At 45.7% G+C, this 16096-nt stretch overlaps 1 protein-coding gene across 1 annotated transcript in view; it reads right to left on the reverse strand.

Annotated features, from left to right (window-relative positions):
* AMOTL1 (angiomotin like 1) overlaps positions 1–15423 on the reverse strand; it is a 135647-nt gene extending 120224 nt beyond the window's left edge. The window contains exons 1-3 of the mRNA XM_054015620.1: positions 15355–15423; positions 6518–6653; positions 2077–2127 (exon numbers count right to left, since the gene is read on the reverse strand). Coding sequence (XP_053871595.1) covers positions 2077–2127; positions 6518–6611 — 145 coding nt within the window. The 5' untranslated portion in view covers positions 6612–6653; positions 15355–15423. The remainder of the gene's footprint in view (positions 1–2076; positions 2128–6517; positions 6654–15354) is intronic.
* Between the last annotated feature and the right edge of the window lie 673 nt (positions 15424–16096).

Here is a 16096-nt window from a genome sequence, read left to right on the forward strand (position 1 = left end):
GTGGGGAAGAAAGATTCACTTCCCACCGATATTCATGTGATGACCATTCCTCAAGGTGGGATACCAGAACTTAATGAGGGAAATCATACGTTCTTATGGACACAGGATGTTGCCCTCTGTGAGACATGATGCTCTGCTCCAATGGTCAAGTTTAAAAGTGCATGACTCTCAGTGAGGCAGTGGGGAAGATTGGGGGGGAACCACAAGAGAAGAGTCTTTCTGCATGTCTAGCTAAACAGAATGTTGAAAGACGTACCCCAAACAAATGTGGTCCTGAAATATCAGTGCACCTCAGATTAGATCCTGCCCATCTCCCTCTGTGAGAACATCATTAAAGTGTTTGGTTTTAGAGAGGTCTGCTCTCTATTGTTTAGAAACGTGAATCATGTCACTTGGTCCCAGAGCCCTCACAGTGTAGAATGTTGACAAACAGCACAAGGCTCGTACCCAAAACCACCTTAATTTAGGATGACTGGTATGAAGCATAAGCGCAATAGGAAAGCCATTGTTCTAGGTCCACTGGCACCAAGGGGTTATATGGGGAAAGAGCGTACCTCTTCCTCAGGATAAGCCGCTTTTGCTGTGAGTGCCTCAGCTTCCGCTTCTCCCATGCTAACAACCGGCTGCTGAACAGCCATCTTGCTCAATGGCAGTAAGGCAGGACTGTCAGTGTGACAATGGAGCGGGCTGGGAACTCCAGGCTGGCTGTGACGCCACCAGCTTTTCTGAGAAGCCACTGGCCCGTAGACAGAACATGTTTAGTGATCTCTTGGAATAACTGCACTTTGCTGGTTTACTGCACATTACACCTCTACCTGCGAGCCTCTTGCCTCATTTTTCATTTTGTTAGGTGGTCTTGACAGCATGACACACACCACCACACACACACGTGCGCACACACACACACACACACACACACACTCTTGTAGCTCTAAGCCCTCTCCCCATTCCTCGGGGGAACAGGTGGTCAATATCTTCAGGGGGCTCTGATGGTATGGGCCACCTGTTGAGGATCTTCTGATGAGCAACATGTAGTCCATCTCATCCTCTCTCCTGCCTCAATACAGCACTTCTAGCTAGGGCTACGAAACAGACTACTTCTGCCACGGCCCTGCTGAGCTGGGGCTAAGAGAAGACTCATGATCTTTATTGCCTAGGGTTGTCCTAATGAACCTGCTAGAGATTATCGATCATCTCTCCTAGAAAGCAAGTGCTGGAGAACCCCAAGCAAAGAATTAGGGGGTGTCTTTCAGCCTCAGCTCAGTAGACCCAACAGCAACAGTCTGTTTGCTGCTCCCTGTTGCATTATTTGGGTAGATGGTCTCCCAGTCCCCAGAAATGCCTTTATGCCCATTTGAGCTAGTCACCTACACTGGTTGGCCCCCAAGAAGCTACCTAGTGCCCTCTGCAGCACAAACTTCTAGCTATAAGACTGAACAGGGATAGGGCAGGACATCAGCACCCAGCTCCCCACTTGAATGTAATGTGGGTGGGATACTGAGCCCAAGCAAGGGGCTGACTGTATGTTCCCCTAAGTTTGTCGAAAACCAACCCATATGAAGTGAACTATTGATTTCAGCCTGGGAGCTGGACTCTTCACTCCTCAGACTTCACACATTTCTAGTCCTGATTCCCAGCCCTCTGCTCTACTCACTAGGAACATAGCATACTGGAGGACAAAGTTTTTGGAGCTCATCATAGCACTAACCATCAGAACAGGGGCTCACAGAAGTGCTGGTGCCAAGCATGGGTTAAACTTCAACTGCACTTCCAAAAAGCTGGAGCATTTACACTTTCTGCAACAGAAAGATGCAAGCTCTTGGCACAAAATAAAATTCTGAATCACATTTGCTTGGGTAAGGTACTAAATACACCTTCTAGTATCCAGCAGTGTCCACCTCTCTGGTCTGTGCATTCAAAAGCAACGCAGAAAGGAGCCACTGGTAATGATGCATTTATGCGGCAGACTGCACTCAGCAGCCTCCCTATTTTTTAACTAAGTCTTCTCATCCAAATTACAGTATAGGATGCAAAGGAGAAAAAGACATAGGAATATATGCTCTGCATGGGACTTACCCAACTGATCCAGTCTGAATGGAGCCGGTGCGCCTTCGGAAATCTCATTGTCTGCAGGAAGAAGAATAAATGCCTGGAAAGAGCAGCCTGATTCATAGGTGTATATTGTTAGAGAAATAAAACTGCTTCTAGGAACACTGCAGCGAGGCCGTTGCTTAGCTTGCCCCTAGTTCTGCCAGGTGGTGCTTTCTCTCAGCATGTCTGTTTGGAAATTAGCAATTGTCAGAGAAACTTTGGGTCAATTCAGCCCCAAAACCAAAGCATATTCTTGCTGCAAAATGAAACCTCGTCGTCCCTCCAGCACCCATACACTTTGCGTTGGCAGAGTCCTAGGGGGCTGCACTGCACCATCCTGATCCTTGGTGGGACACCCAGGCTGCACATGCAAAACAAGAACCTCATTTTCTGCCGTGTCCTCCAGACTTTTCAGAAACCCCACCACTCCCATCTCCTGTTTCTTTTAGTGTCCAAAATTGGCCAGAAGCATCATTAATCAGAGCAGAGGCTCCAGAAGTGAGCGCGCCGATCCTGTGCCCACCTGAATGGACACAAACACCTCCCTTCGCTACTGCAGGCCCCTCTTTGCCATCCGGCCTGCCTGCCCACTGGTTGCTAGGCAACCACAGCAGGCAAACGTATTCGGCATTAACTCTCCTACCCTCTATGAGATTTTTGTTTGTTTTTCAATTATTTAAAAAGAAAAAAACCCTGAAAAAGGCCAGATCCTCCGAGACAAATAAATAATAAACAAACCAAAGAGACTCTTTCCCCTTCAGTCACTGGATTTGATCTCCCTGATACCAAAATCTCTTGTCTATCAAACAGGGATGTTGTGTAGCCAGAGTACATTTCAACCTATGGAGAGGAGAGGAAGTGCTACAGCCCAGTTTTCTCCCTCCTCCTGAATAGCAGACCAAGCGAGCCCTTTAACTCTGAATTTTCACCTGTAACACTCACAGGAGAAACTCTCATAAGGCACTAGTAGAAAATAAATCACTAGGGACTATCCTACACTGAGGATAAGACATGGGGACTTGAAATCTAGCAAGTCACCCTCACCAAAGGATCTTGACACTTCACATACATCAGTGAATTTATCCCCACAGCACCCCGGTGAGGTAAGGAAGTACTATTATACTATACTGTCTTTGTTAATGGGCTCTTCAGGCTAGCAGACAAACCTGTAAGTAGATCCAATGACTGGAGGCTGAAGCCAGACAAATTCAGATTGGAAATAAGGTGCAAATATTTAACAGTAGTGAGGTTAATTAACCAATGGAACAACTTACAAAAGTTGTGGTGGAAACTCCATCACTGGCAATTTTAAAATCATTACTGGATGTTTTTCTAAAAGATATGCTCTAATTCAGTGGTCTCCAACCTTTTTACACGCAAGATCACTTTTTGAATTTAAGGGCAACCCAGGATCTACCCTGCCCCTTCCCTGAGCGCCCCCCTTCCCCAAAGCCTCGCTCTGCTCACTCCACCCCCTCCCCCCATTGCTTGATCTCCCCCACCCTCACTCACTTTCACCGGGCTGGGGTAGGGGCTCGGGAGGGAGAGGGGAAGTGCAGGCTCTGGGCTGGGGCCGAGGAGTTTGCAGTGTGGGAGGGGGCTTTGGGCTGAGCCTGGGGCAGGGGTGCAGGAGGGGGTTTTGGAGCAGGAGTGCACTCCGGGCTGGGGCAGAGTGTTGGGGTGCAGGAGGGGGTGTGCGGTGCTGGCTCCAGGAGGGGGCTCAGGGCTGGGGTGCTGACTCAGGACTGGGACTTGGGGTGCAGGAGGGGGTTTGGCATGCAGGAGGGGGTATGGGTTGCTGGCTCTGGGAGGGGGCTCAGGACTGGGGGTTGGGGTGCGGCCTCCCACCTGGCAGCACTTACCTCCGGTGGCTCCTGGTTGGCAGTCCAGCGTGGCTGCCACTAAGGCAGGCTCCCTGATTGCCCTGTCCCCATGCCACTCCCAGAAGGGGCCAACACGCCCTCTAGGGGGCAGGGGGCACGTGGCTCTGCGCGCTGCCCCTCTCTGCCGGTACTGCCCCTGCAATTGGCCACAGCTTCCTGTTCCTGGCCAATGGGAGCTGCGGGGGCAGTGCTTGCAGGCAGGAGCAGCACGCAGAGAGAGACCCCTGTCTCCCCACTCCCCTGCTGCGTTGGCCACTTCCGGGAGCGGCGTGGGCCCAGGGCAGGCAGGGAGACTGCCTTAGCGGCAGCCCCACTACACCACCAGAGATTGCAATCGGCCGGGAGATCCTTTAGGATCAACCAGTTGATCACAATCGACCAGTTGGTGACCACTGCTCTAATTCAAACAGGAAAGTCCTATGGCCTGTGTTTTACAGGAGGTCAGACTAGAGGATCACAGTGGTACCTTCTGGCCTTATTATCTGTGAATCATCCTGACTTAACAGATGGGGAACTGAAGAACAAAGAAGCAAAGTGACTTGCCCAGAGTCGCACAGGAAGTTTATGGCAGAGCTGAGAAATGAATCCACATCTCCTGAGTCCCAGACCAATCTCAGCCACAAGCCCATCCTTCCTTTCCTGACCTTAGCTGAGGCAAGACTATGCTGTGGTGCCTATAAGAAATCAGCCAACATTTAATGATTAGGTGGAGGGACAATGGTGGGAGGTGTCTGAGGGTTTGCTAAGACAATGCTTGTTTCAGAGCAGGTGGGAAATTTTTTATTTTCAAAAATTGTCATGAAAATTTCAATGTTTTTCAAAATTCCAAATATGCAATAATTTTTTTGAAAAATGTTTAGAATTTTTTCCCATCAGATCTAATATATTTATTTGCAAAACTATAAAGTAGATTGGAATACAGATTGATAGATGCAGGCACACACATACACAAATTGTATAAATGTATCTAATCATTATATCTGATCATCTCTTTCTTCTCTACCCTTATATTTTGCCTGTCTTCCTAGAATGTAAATTATTGATGGCAGTGACCATCTCTACCACTATTTGTTCAGCCTCCAAGCACAAACAGGATCAGGGCTTTGGGAACTACAATAATATAAATATGAAAGAATAACACAGACCTGAGCACATGGACAGTGTTCAACAAATCAATAGTAATGGGAATCGAGATAAGACCACATAATGTTTTTCTTCTAGATATTCAAAATGGACAAAGTAATTACTCCAGGAACCTTAGATTATCTGTTGCCTTATCCAGCCTTACTTCACACCCTTTTAAAGAAACAGACTATTGTGAAACAGTCTTCTTTCCCCCTGCAATTCCCGGATTGGACTGTGAGGAAAAGAAATTACATTTTTTGGGCAAATATTTAAGTACATTAGACCCACAATTTGGTGCATTCAGGTAGACCACAATCAGGAGAATCTTCCCTGACACCTCCCCTGATGCAGCACATGCCGTCTATCAAAGGTGGAGTGCAGGATCCGGATGGCGCCAGTCAGGGTTTAAATTCTCAAAGATTATTTCCTGGAGTCCCCTCCCCCCATTCAGGGCTCCGGACTTAAGTCCCCCAGAGGCTCGGGGGTGCTGGGAGGCACCGGCACTTCCAGCGGAGCTCCCACAGGTTTGAAAATATTTTCCAAAGCTCTTCTCCAGTGGGCTCCTGCTGAATTTAAGCCCTAGCGCCACTGCAGGCGAAGTGCTATCCAAGTTTGGTAAGTAGTGAAATGACAATTTTATCAGCTTATTATTAGTACAGCCTTATTCACTTCAGTACAAACACACACTATACCCCATATCTAGAGAAGGCTGAATAGCATCAGAGAATCTCTAGTGTTAACAGGACATGTTCTGGTGGTTGTGGTCATTGTCTCCAGGGACTGGACCAAGGATCTATGGATCTAAAACGGGCATACTGGAGAAGATCAATGGTCCATCTAACCTGTATTCTGTCTTCTGATAGTGGCTAATGCCAGATGCTTCAAAGCTAATGAACAGAACAGGGTAATTATTGAGTGATCAATCCTGTTGTCCAGTCCCAGCATCTGGCAATCAGAGGCTCGGGACATCCAGAGCATGGGGTTGCATCCCTGACCATCTTGGTTAATAGTCATTGATGGAGCTATCCTCCATGAACTTATCTAATTCTTTTTTAAACCCAGTTACAGTTTTGACCTTCACAACATTCCCCAGCAACGAGTGCCACAGGTTGGCTGTGCATTGTGTGGCATAAGCCCCTGCTGCCTAAGCCAAAGGACAAGTCCAATAGTTTGAAAGCATTTGTAGGGATAGAGGCCATGCAATACCTTGGACAATTCCCAACACCTGTAACAGGTGCCAAGATTGGCCATCACCAGCACTAAAAGGAAATAAATAGAGTTGGGTGGTACATTTTTGCTGAAGCAACACACTTTGGTTTCCACAAAACTGTTGTTGGGAACATTTTTGGGTCTGGGGCACAGAGAGTGAGACACACACTAAATGGTTAGGCGGATTAAAAGCTGCACAGCTACCGTACCTCCTCTGTCACTAGCAAAGTGAAAAATACCACTGTGAGCCAGCCAGTTGATTTCATCCAGCTTCCAGTTGTCACCAAGGTCCATGCTTCCCATATAGTGTCAGAGAGTTGCTGATAACGCCTCCCAGAGTTCTTTCTGAGGAATAACCAAAACCTATTGTGAATTATTGCAATTGCCAGGCTTCAAAATCTGCAAACAGCTAACCACTGAATCAGAGTGAAACTAGTATTTCTAGGTCTATCCCTATTGGCCAAATTGTGCCCACACCACACATGGGGGTGCAAGAGGTGTACAGTTTCCAGATGATGTTTAGGTGTTGGTTTAACTAAGGGTAAGTGGGAATTTGTTTTCCTGACCTGTGAAAATTTATGACATTTAAAAATTTTTTCCCATTCCTTCACACATCGGGATGAAATTGAAGTCTCAAAAATTGTGATTAACTGAAAGAAAGAAAAAAAAATCAGTTCAGGTTAATTGAAATGTTTTGTCTCAGTTTTAACTTTTTTCCTTTTTTAACATTTTTAGTGTAAATTTACTAAAACTTCAGAACAACTTGAAACACCAAAACTTTCTGGTTCAACAGAGTTGAAACCTTTTTTAACCAAAATTTTTTTAAGTCAGGTGTCTCGAACCTGACGCTGTTTCATGAACAGTTTGGGTATTGACAAATAGGCATTTTTTCAGACAAAAAAAAATGTAAAAAAAGGTGGCAACCAGTTCTGTTGCTGTATAAACTGTATCTTAGGGTACATCTACACTACAGGGGGGAGTCGATTTAAGATACGCAAATTCAGCTACGTGAATAGCGTAGCTGAATTCGACGTATCGCAGCCGACTTACCCCGTTGTGAGGACGGCGGCAAAATCGACTTCTGTGGCTTTCTGTCGGCGGCGCTTACTCCCACCTCCGCTGGTGGAGTAAGAGCGCCAATTCGGGGATCAATTGTCGCGTCCCGATGGGACGCGATAAATCGATCCCCAAGAGGTCGATTTCTACCCGCCAATTCAGGCGGGTAGTGTAGACCTAGCTTTAGAGACTGCCATAACAGTAACAATTAGCCAGGGTGCTTCAACTTGTAGTCCCTGGTTTAAATGAGAGGGAGCTACTGGCAGGATTGCTAGAGAGGCTTTTTGAGCTGATGTCAGGGAGAGCGCTTTATCAGCATTGAGCCAAATTATACCAAAACATTTACAATTACTTGCTTTAAGTTCTGCCATGTGCATAACACCGTTCTTTGCCTCCTATAGGAGCTAAGCCACATAACAGGTTTCTGAGTCTGCTACTGCTTTCAAGCTACGGAAGCTAATCTTTTAGCCAAGGCTCCTGCTTTTAGATCCAGAGCACCTGGGTTCAGCCCCTGTAGACCCACCTGACCATGTCCTTTGAACATTAGAAATTCTCTGATGCTATTCAGCAATCTCTAGCTATGGGTCATAGTGTGGTTTACAGCTGAACCCTAATGATTTGCTATCTACTCTAGTATTAATTAATTATCATATAATATTACTATTATTGTTATTTTAATGGCCACTAGAGTTTGAATGATCAATTTCCAGATTACCTGGAGATTTGCATTGTGTGAGGTATTAATAGCACATGGAGGCAGATACTTTTTTCCTCCCATCTTGTCCATGTGGAAAGGAGCATGGGAATCATTCCTAGTCCTTCCTGTATGGCCAGCTGCCAGTCTATCCACAGGTAATTAGCAGTGTTGGGTTATGACACAGCTTTATTCCAGATGAGATTTGAAAATAGATGAAGAGTCGGTGAGGCAGACAGAGGTATCGGATGACTGTTCTAGTTAGCAGAAACCATAGAGGAAGACACGCTTGTTTTGACAAGTTTGGGCAGAGAGATAAAGAGGAAGCCACTGCTAGATGAGCTGAGGAAGAAGGGAGGGGAGGAGACCGTCCATGAGTTTGTTTGAGGCAAGTCCAGACAAGGAGAATGGTTTTGAACTGGATTCAGTGCTAAGGCTGGGGCTGGCTGTGCTGCGCCTGCTTTGCATTTATGCAGTCTTAATGCAGGGGAGATTCTGGGCCACCATTATTACCCGATTAACATAACCTTAGCAGAACAATAGCCAGACATCAGGAGGAAAACCACTGGATACTATGTATTAGATATTTTTCACATAGACTAAGGGCCTTTTATCCTGGTATCTGGGGCATAGTGTGTTTTTGAGTGGAAGCTCAAGTCAGTGCTTGTCTACATGGAGAAATAGCCCAAAATAGCTATTGTGGAATAGCTCTCTATATGGACACCTTTATTCTGCACTTTGAAAGTGGACTAAGCTAAACTGCAAAAAGGCACTCTGTGCCGAATAAGAGTGTCCACATGGAGAGTTTGTGCTGAATAGGTACGACCTTGCCATTACTTCCAAATGCAGTTTCGACATGTAGATGCTATGGCTGTGGGCACCATTTGAGCTTCTATCGATAGCTGGAAGTGTGTGTGTGTGTGTGTCTGTGTGTGTGCCCGCACCAATAGTTCAAGTTTCCAAATGAATGCATAACCTGTGTCCTTGGTATTTACATGGTAAAGCATAGCCCAGCACATACCTCTAAGACTAGATCAGAAGGAACCTAATGGGGTGGACCGGATTCTCCCCTCACTGCCACGAAGGTAATTCAGAGCCAATAGAGAGAGGGGAGAATCAGGCCCAGCTGGTCTAATGTTGCTAAATAGCAGTGCTGAAAGTTGCATCCTCATCCTGTGGAGCCTGAAAACTGTTGCACTGAATCACTAAGAGTCCTGCTGCCTGGCGCTCTCTCTCTCTGAGCGCCTTCCTGGAGTGAGTTGTGCCAACACTGGCAGAAAGCCTGCGGGCCTGTTTCCTCCTACAACCACTCAGAGGAAGACTTCTTTCCCTCAGCCCTCACCAAACAGCTACTACTTCCATGACCCAGAAACAGGGGAGCCCTGGTTCCCCCTCCTGAACCCTTCTCCCCTGACACATAGGCAGGGCCATCCTTAGAATTTATGGGCCCCTACGCAGTATTATTAAACTGGTGCCCCTACCCTGGCGCATTCGGCTCTGTGAATACTGGTGCCCCTATGCCAGTGCATTCGGCTCTGTGAATATGGCCCCTGCCTTCTGCCTAGTAAGGAGGCTGCAGCGTGCACTGGGTGTGCAGGAGCCGACCTGTTCTTACCTGCTCTTCCGGTCATAGGCGCGGACTCTGTGGGTGAGTGCACTGGGGCTGGAACACCCATGGGGAAAATTTAGTGAGTGCAGAGCACTCACCAGTGCCAAGCTCCCCCCTTCTCCCCCACACTTACCAAATCTTCCCCCTCCCTCCCAGTGCTTCTGGAGTGCCACGAACAGCTGATTCGCGGTGTTTAAGCTCCAGGAGGGAAGGGGAGAAGGCGGCTTGGGGGAAGGAGTGGAGTGGGGGCGGGGCCTGGAGCGGAGTTGTGAGGGGTCGAGGACCCCCCAGCAAGATCAGAAGTCGGCGCCTATGGTCCCGGTGATGCCTCACATTTTTGGGTGCCCTATGCAGCCGCATATGCTGCATATGCCTAAGGATGGCCCTGCACATAGGCTGCCAGCACTTCCATACATCGTGGAAGACTCTGTGGGTAAATAAGAAGTAGCTGGTTTACAGCATCACAGATACGATGCAAGTGAAACCGACTGATTGAGATAGGACGTGATTTTCAGACAGATTGTTTAGAACTCTGAGATTTGTGGCATGGTGGTGAACATCCCATTAGCTCAAATGCCTTATGCAGTTATAACAGATCAGAGCTGAGGGAGATTTTCAAAAATCACCTCAGGTATTTAGGAGCACATGTTAAAGAGGAAGTGAAGGCTGCCATCTTGACCAACACACCAGGGATTGGTTGAAGCAGGGACCTCCAAGCGTAAAGTATGCAGTGCTACATCTTGTGCTAACGAATGAAGGTTCTGTAGTTGGGGGCCATAACAACTCATATCCTCTGTGAATTGACACAGAGGGGGACTTATAACACACGCACAAGTGAGTTACAGAAGCATTTCCTCAGCCCTTTGACTTCAGGCTGAGAAATTACAATATACACCCAAGACCTTCCACTTAGGCCTCTAACAAAAACAAGGAGGACAAGACTTAACATTCCTGATATTTCTAAGGCTGGGGGGGGAGGGGGAAAACACACACCTCCCATCTTCACATCACTACACATCAAAAAGGGGCACAAATCCAATTCTTTTTCCTTTTTGTCCTCATCGTTAAAGTCCTCCCTAACTACAGAATAAATACTGCAATATGTGAATTATTATTTCAGTAACATTTTTTCAACCTCTAATCTGTAAGAACTGGATGTCAGAGGACAAAGGTCAGTTAAGCTTCTGGTTTGGAATTTTTCCAGTTTAAAACAATCTGTTGCATGTATTCTCTGGACAGTAACAGCTGCACTAGAGTTTAAGACTAAACTGTGCAGAATTCAACTAGCCAGAACAACAGGAAAATAAATTGTAACAACTTGACACTAATACACACAAGCAAATGATTCATGGGATTAAATCCCCAATACTGCACCATGCAGCCATCAGATTTTGGAGCACGTGGTGGAACTCTTCCAAGGCTTTTCAGAAAGCCTTTGACAAGGTCACTCACCACAGGCTCTTAAGCAAAGTAAGCTGTCATGGGATAAGAGGGAAGGTCCTGTCATGGATTGGTAACTGCTTAAAAGATAGGAAACAAAGGGTAGGAATAAAATGGAGAGAGGAAAATAATGGTGTCCCCCAGGGGTCTGTACTGGGACCAGTACTATTGGACATGGAGAACAATTCATCACCATCTTCTTTATACCAGGTCCCCCCACAGTCTTATTTTCTCAAGATTAACCACACCCAGTTTTTTTAACCTTTCCTCATAGTTTAGGTTTCTAAGTCTTTTATCATTTTTGTTTTTCCGCTCTGAACTGTCTCCAGTTTGCCCATATATTTCTTAAACTGTGGTACCCACAACTAGCCAGTACTCCAGCTGAGGCCTCACCCGTGCCGAGTTGAGTGAGACAATTACCTCCCATGTCTTACAAATTTCACTATGCCCCAGAATATCAGCCTTTTTCACAGCTGCATCACATTGTTGGCTCATATTCAATTTGTGATTCCCTGTGACTGCAAGAGCCTTTTCAGCTGTACTATCACCTAGCCAGTTATTCCCCATTTTGTACTTGTACATTTGATTTTTTCTTTCTAAGTGAAGTACTTTGCACATATCTTTATTGAAATTCATCTTGCTGTTATCAGAGCAATTCTCCAATTTGTTATGATCATTTTGAAGTCTAATCCTGTCCTCCAAAGTGCTTGCAAGTTGCAACCCTCACTAGTTGGAGTCACCTGCAAATTTTAGAAGCATACTCTACACTCCATTATCCAAGTCATTCATGAAAATACTGACTAGCATCAGACCCAGTACAGATACCTGCAGGGCACCTGCTTCCTTTGATACGCCCTCCCAGTTTGACAGTGAACCACTGATAACTTCTTTTTGAGTATGGTCTTTCAGCTAGTTGTGTACCCATTGTATAGTAATTTCATCTAGACCAATGTTTCTCAAAGCCGGTCCGCCGCTTGTTCAGGGAAAGCCCCTGGAGGGCTGGGACAGTTTGTTTACCTGCCTCCAGGGCCGGCTCCAGCTTTTCTGCCGCCCCAAGCGGGGGGGGGGGGGGGGGGGAAGTGAAAAAGAAAAAAGATTAAGCCGATCGGTGGCACTTCGGCGGCAGGTCAATCGCACCGCTTCATTCTTCTGCAGCAATTCAGTGGCGGGTCTTTCGCTCCCTCTCTTCCTCTTTGGCGGCACTACAGCAGCAACTCAAAGAGGAAGAGAGGGACTGAGGGACCCACTGCCGACTTGCTTCCCCTTTCCATTGGCCGCCCCAAGCACCTGCTTCCTTTGCTGGTGCCTGGAGCCGACCCTGCCTGCCGCATCCGCAGGTTCGGCCGATCGCGGCTCCCACTGGCCATGGATCGCTGCTCCAGGCCAATGGGGGCTGCGGGAAGGGCCGCGGGATGTGCTGGCCGCCCTTCCCGCAGCCCACATTGGCCTGCAGTGGCGAATTGGCCAGTGGGAGCCGCGATCGGCCGAACCTGCGGACAGGGCAGGTAAACAAACCGGCCCACCCGCATGGGGCTATCCCTGAACAAGGGGCAGACCGGCTTTGAGAACCACTGATCTAGATGGCATTTCCCTCAGTTCAGCACTTGGACACTGAAGATGCCCAAATACCCATCTAAATAAGTGCTGAATTTAGGGTGCAGCTGTTCAACTGGCTTTTGCCTGGTTTACATTGTATAAAAGTTTTACCAGCATAGCTATATCGGTTGGGAGTGGGTGACTTTTGGCTGACACAACTCTGCTAGTGAAAGCCTTGCTGCAGATGCAGTTATACCATTATAAGTGCATTTATACTGGTATAAATTACTTCACTTCACTGAACCTGAATAAGCTATACTGGCATAAGCACTTTTATACTGACATAATTGTGGAAGTGTTGCCACTTTAACTATTATGGCATAGTTAAAGCAGCAAAAAAACTTTTAAGTGTAAAGAAGGCCTTAGATGTCCAAATCTGAAATGTTCACAGCAGTGCAGTCACCTCATTCGGCTTCTGCACAGCCTGCTCTCAAGTCATAGTTCAGCCCTTGGAAAAGATTCATTGTTTTGAACCTGCCTCTGAACAGTTACACACCTGCTTTCAAGAGCAACATGAGTGCAAACTTCTTCCAGCTACCAGCACAGCCAATGAGATTTGGATCAGGTCCCTAGAACGCAGTGACACAGAATCACTCAGACCCTCATGAGACCTGAAAAACAGTGTGGATGTGCGCGCACACACTCATATAATAGGAATAATGTCCATCATGCTGGAATGTACTAGGAAGCTGCCTTTGTGGTTATCAAACACCTCGGCGTGGCTTCTTCATGTAATCATCCTCAAAGGCCCTTTATTGCTTCACATCCCTTCCCCATGAACATTCTCCTTTAATTAACCAGAGCTAATGAGCTGTTCGTTAATGCAATCATTCAAAAAAATCCATATAGCTGCTCTTAAAGTTTCTTAAACCATGAAGTTTGAGCCAACTGGCATGGAATATGGTCACAATGTTAATTACATGATCTCATGATAGTTATCTTGAACTACTACATTATTAATCTGACTTTATTATAGCTAAAGGAGAAGCCACGGGCACTGTGGGGTTTGGGGCATTCTAAAAAGCTGTTATGACTTGAGACAAGGCACTAGTTTACACATGGTATATGCATGCTGGAACTGGGTTTAGATTTCTGTGTTGAAATGTACATTCCCCCACGTCCCACGCCTGCCCATGGAGAGAGCATTCAGTGCAGGCACATGGGAATCATGAAATGAATGATCTCCTAGGAAAAGCTGTTTATTTAAAATAGCAACAACTGTCCAACCCCCTATTTTAAGAGCGGTCTCCAAACAATCTTTTGAAAGATTTTTAGATGGGGAAAGATATATATAAGCTACAATGTAAACTACCTTATTGAGCACACATGGTGATCATTCACATGGTTCAGATAAGTTCTACCACCCTTATTTAAGCTAAAAAGTAGTATTTTAGGGCCAGATTGTCTAAAAGAGCATGGTGGCCAAAGGGTGCTAAGTGTGTTTGAAAATCTAGAAATAACTATGACGATGGGAACGGCTGAGTGCTTTTCAAAAATCTGGTCCAACGTGAAATCAGTAGGACTATTTGCAGAGTCAGGAAATATTAAGTCACCTTTAATATTACTAAGGGTGCTAGAATCTGGCCTGTTGTAAGACAGCTATGGAAGAAATGTAAAAAAAAAAAATCAAATATTGATTTTGATTGAATTTGTAATCACCTGTCTATAGTCCTAGGCACCTATGCATTACTTAACTTATGCAAAAAATAATCATTTAAATCCATTTCAGACTTCCTACCACCTCTGTTCATAAAAATCAACTCCACCAAAGCCCCCTATACGTTATTACGCCAACCAAATCTCTCCTCAAATTACTTGGGGGGGAAATTCCCTCACAAACCACCCCAGATAACCTCCCAAACTAAGGCTGTACAATGCCACAGAAATGCAGCCACCTCTGGGGTGGAGGGAAGCCACAACATTGGTGGGCCTGGAAATATTGGCCAGGAAAGTGGTGTAATCTCCTATTCTTGTAAAAAGTCTTATGAGATCAATATGTCCACCTGGAGCTGGTAGGACCCTATATTATTATTATTTGAAAGCTCCAAAAGATCCTTTCACAGTAAATTGCATGGAATAGTTAAACAGATGTTTTTTATTTCTTCTTTTGCCTTTTATTTCAACATCAGCCGTGATATATTTTAAAATTAGTCTGTAAGAAACCTATTCTGATGTTAAAATCCTCAGGGCAAGGGCTGCGTCTTCCTTTGTGTCTCATACAGAGCTAACCATACTGTCTCTACTAAACATAGAACACCCACCATATAAAAAAAAAAAAGTCTTAGCCCGTTATCACTAATTCAGTCAGTGGCATGCATAGACTGATTAGATGCCAGTCCATTTTACACACGGTATTTGCTTATGTAGTCAGTTAATTACTCTTCTGTGGCTTTCCTGTGAACTAAGAGGCATCTCCCAGAAAGTACATGGTTCTTTTCTATACGCACAATGGAAAATGTTCCAGCTACATCTGGATAAAGCCTTTCAAAAAGTCTGAATTACATAGGGTGACCAGACAGCAAGTGTGAAAAATCAGGACAGGGGCAGGGGGGTAATAGGAGCCTATATAAGAAAAAGACCCAAAAATCAGGACTGTCCCTATAAAATCAGGACATCTGGTCACCCTAGAATTACAAACTGTAAAATCTTACCTGACAAAGTGTCCCTAGTGTGACTCCTCTGGCATGAAAACTCTTCACCCTGATACTGCAAGACCAAAGACTGTTCTCCCAGTGAGCTACTTGTACTTCATCCGCTGACGACACTGTGAAAACTATGCAGCCATTGCCTGGACTTGCTTAGGTTTGTATAGGTAAAGCCCTGGAATTCAACTGTTCTTGTGGGTTCAAAGAGCTTCAAAACACTCTGAACCACCTATCCGCATTACCAGTACTGGGAGTATCTAACGTATGCATTCATTTTCTTGAGTCATATAATTATCTTTGGGATATTAAGCCACTGGAAGTGCAACAGGAAAAAAAAACATACGCAAACACTTATTTTCATTCCTAGAAGGTAGAATGTATTGTGAGCAGTTCTTATTTCGCAGCTGCGAAATGACTGCATTGTCATAGGGGCATTTCTAATTCACATATTCCCAGGCACTGAAAGCTAACAGAGCCATTGGTTTATCTTTAGTTCCTGCATCTTCCAGAGGTTTAACCAGCATGTAATCTGTTTGAAAGAAAAAGCAGATAAGGATTCTCTAAACCTACCTGAAGCACAAGAGGGTCTGATCCAAAGCCCACGGACTTCGGTGGGCCATGAATTAGATCCTTACTAGGGAAGAAAGTAAAGGCAAGTAATCCAGACTGGTGACTTTGCAGTGAAAAACTTAGGCTGAGTCATCTGTGGGCCAGATAAAGAAAATAGGACATTATACCATATCTTGGG

Source organism: Malaclemys terrapin, chromosome 1, assembly GCF_027887155.1.
Source record: "Malaclemys terrapin pileata isolate rMalTer1 chromosome 1, rMalTer1.hap1, whole genome shotgun sequence".
Classification (NCBI taxonomy): Eukaryota; Metazoa; Chordata; order Testudines; family Emydidae; genus Malaclemys; species Malaclemys terrapin.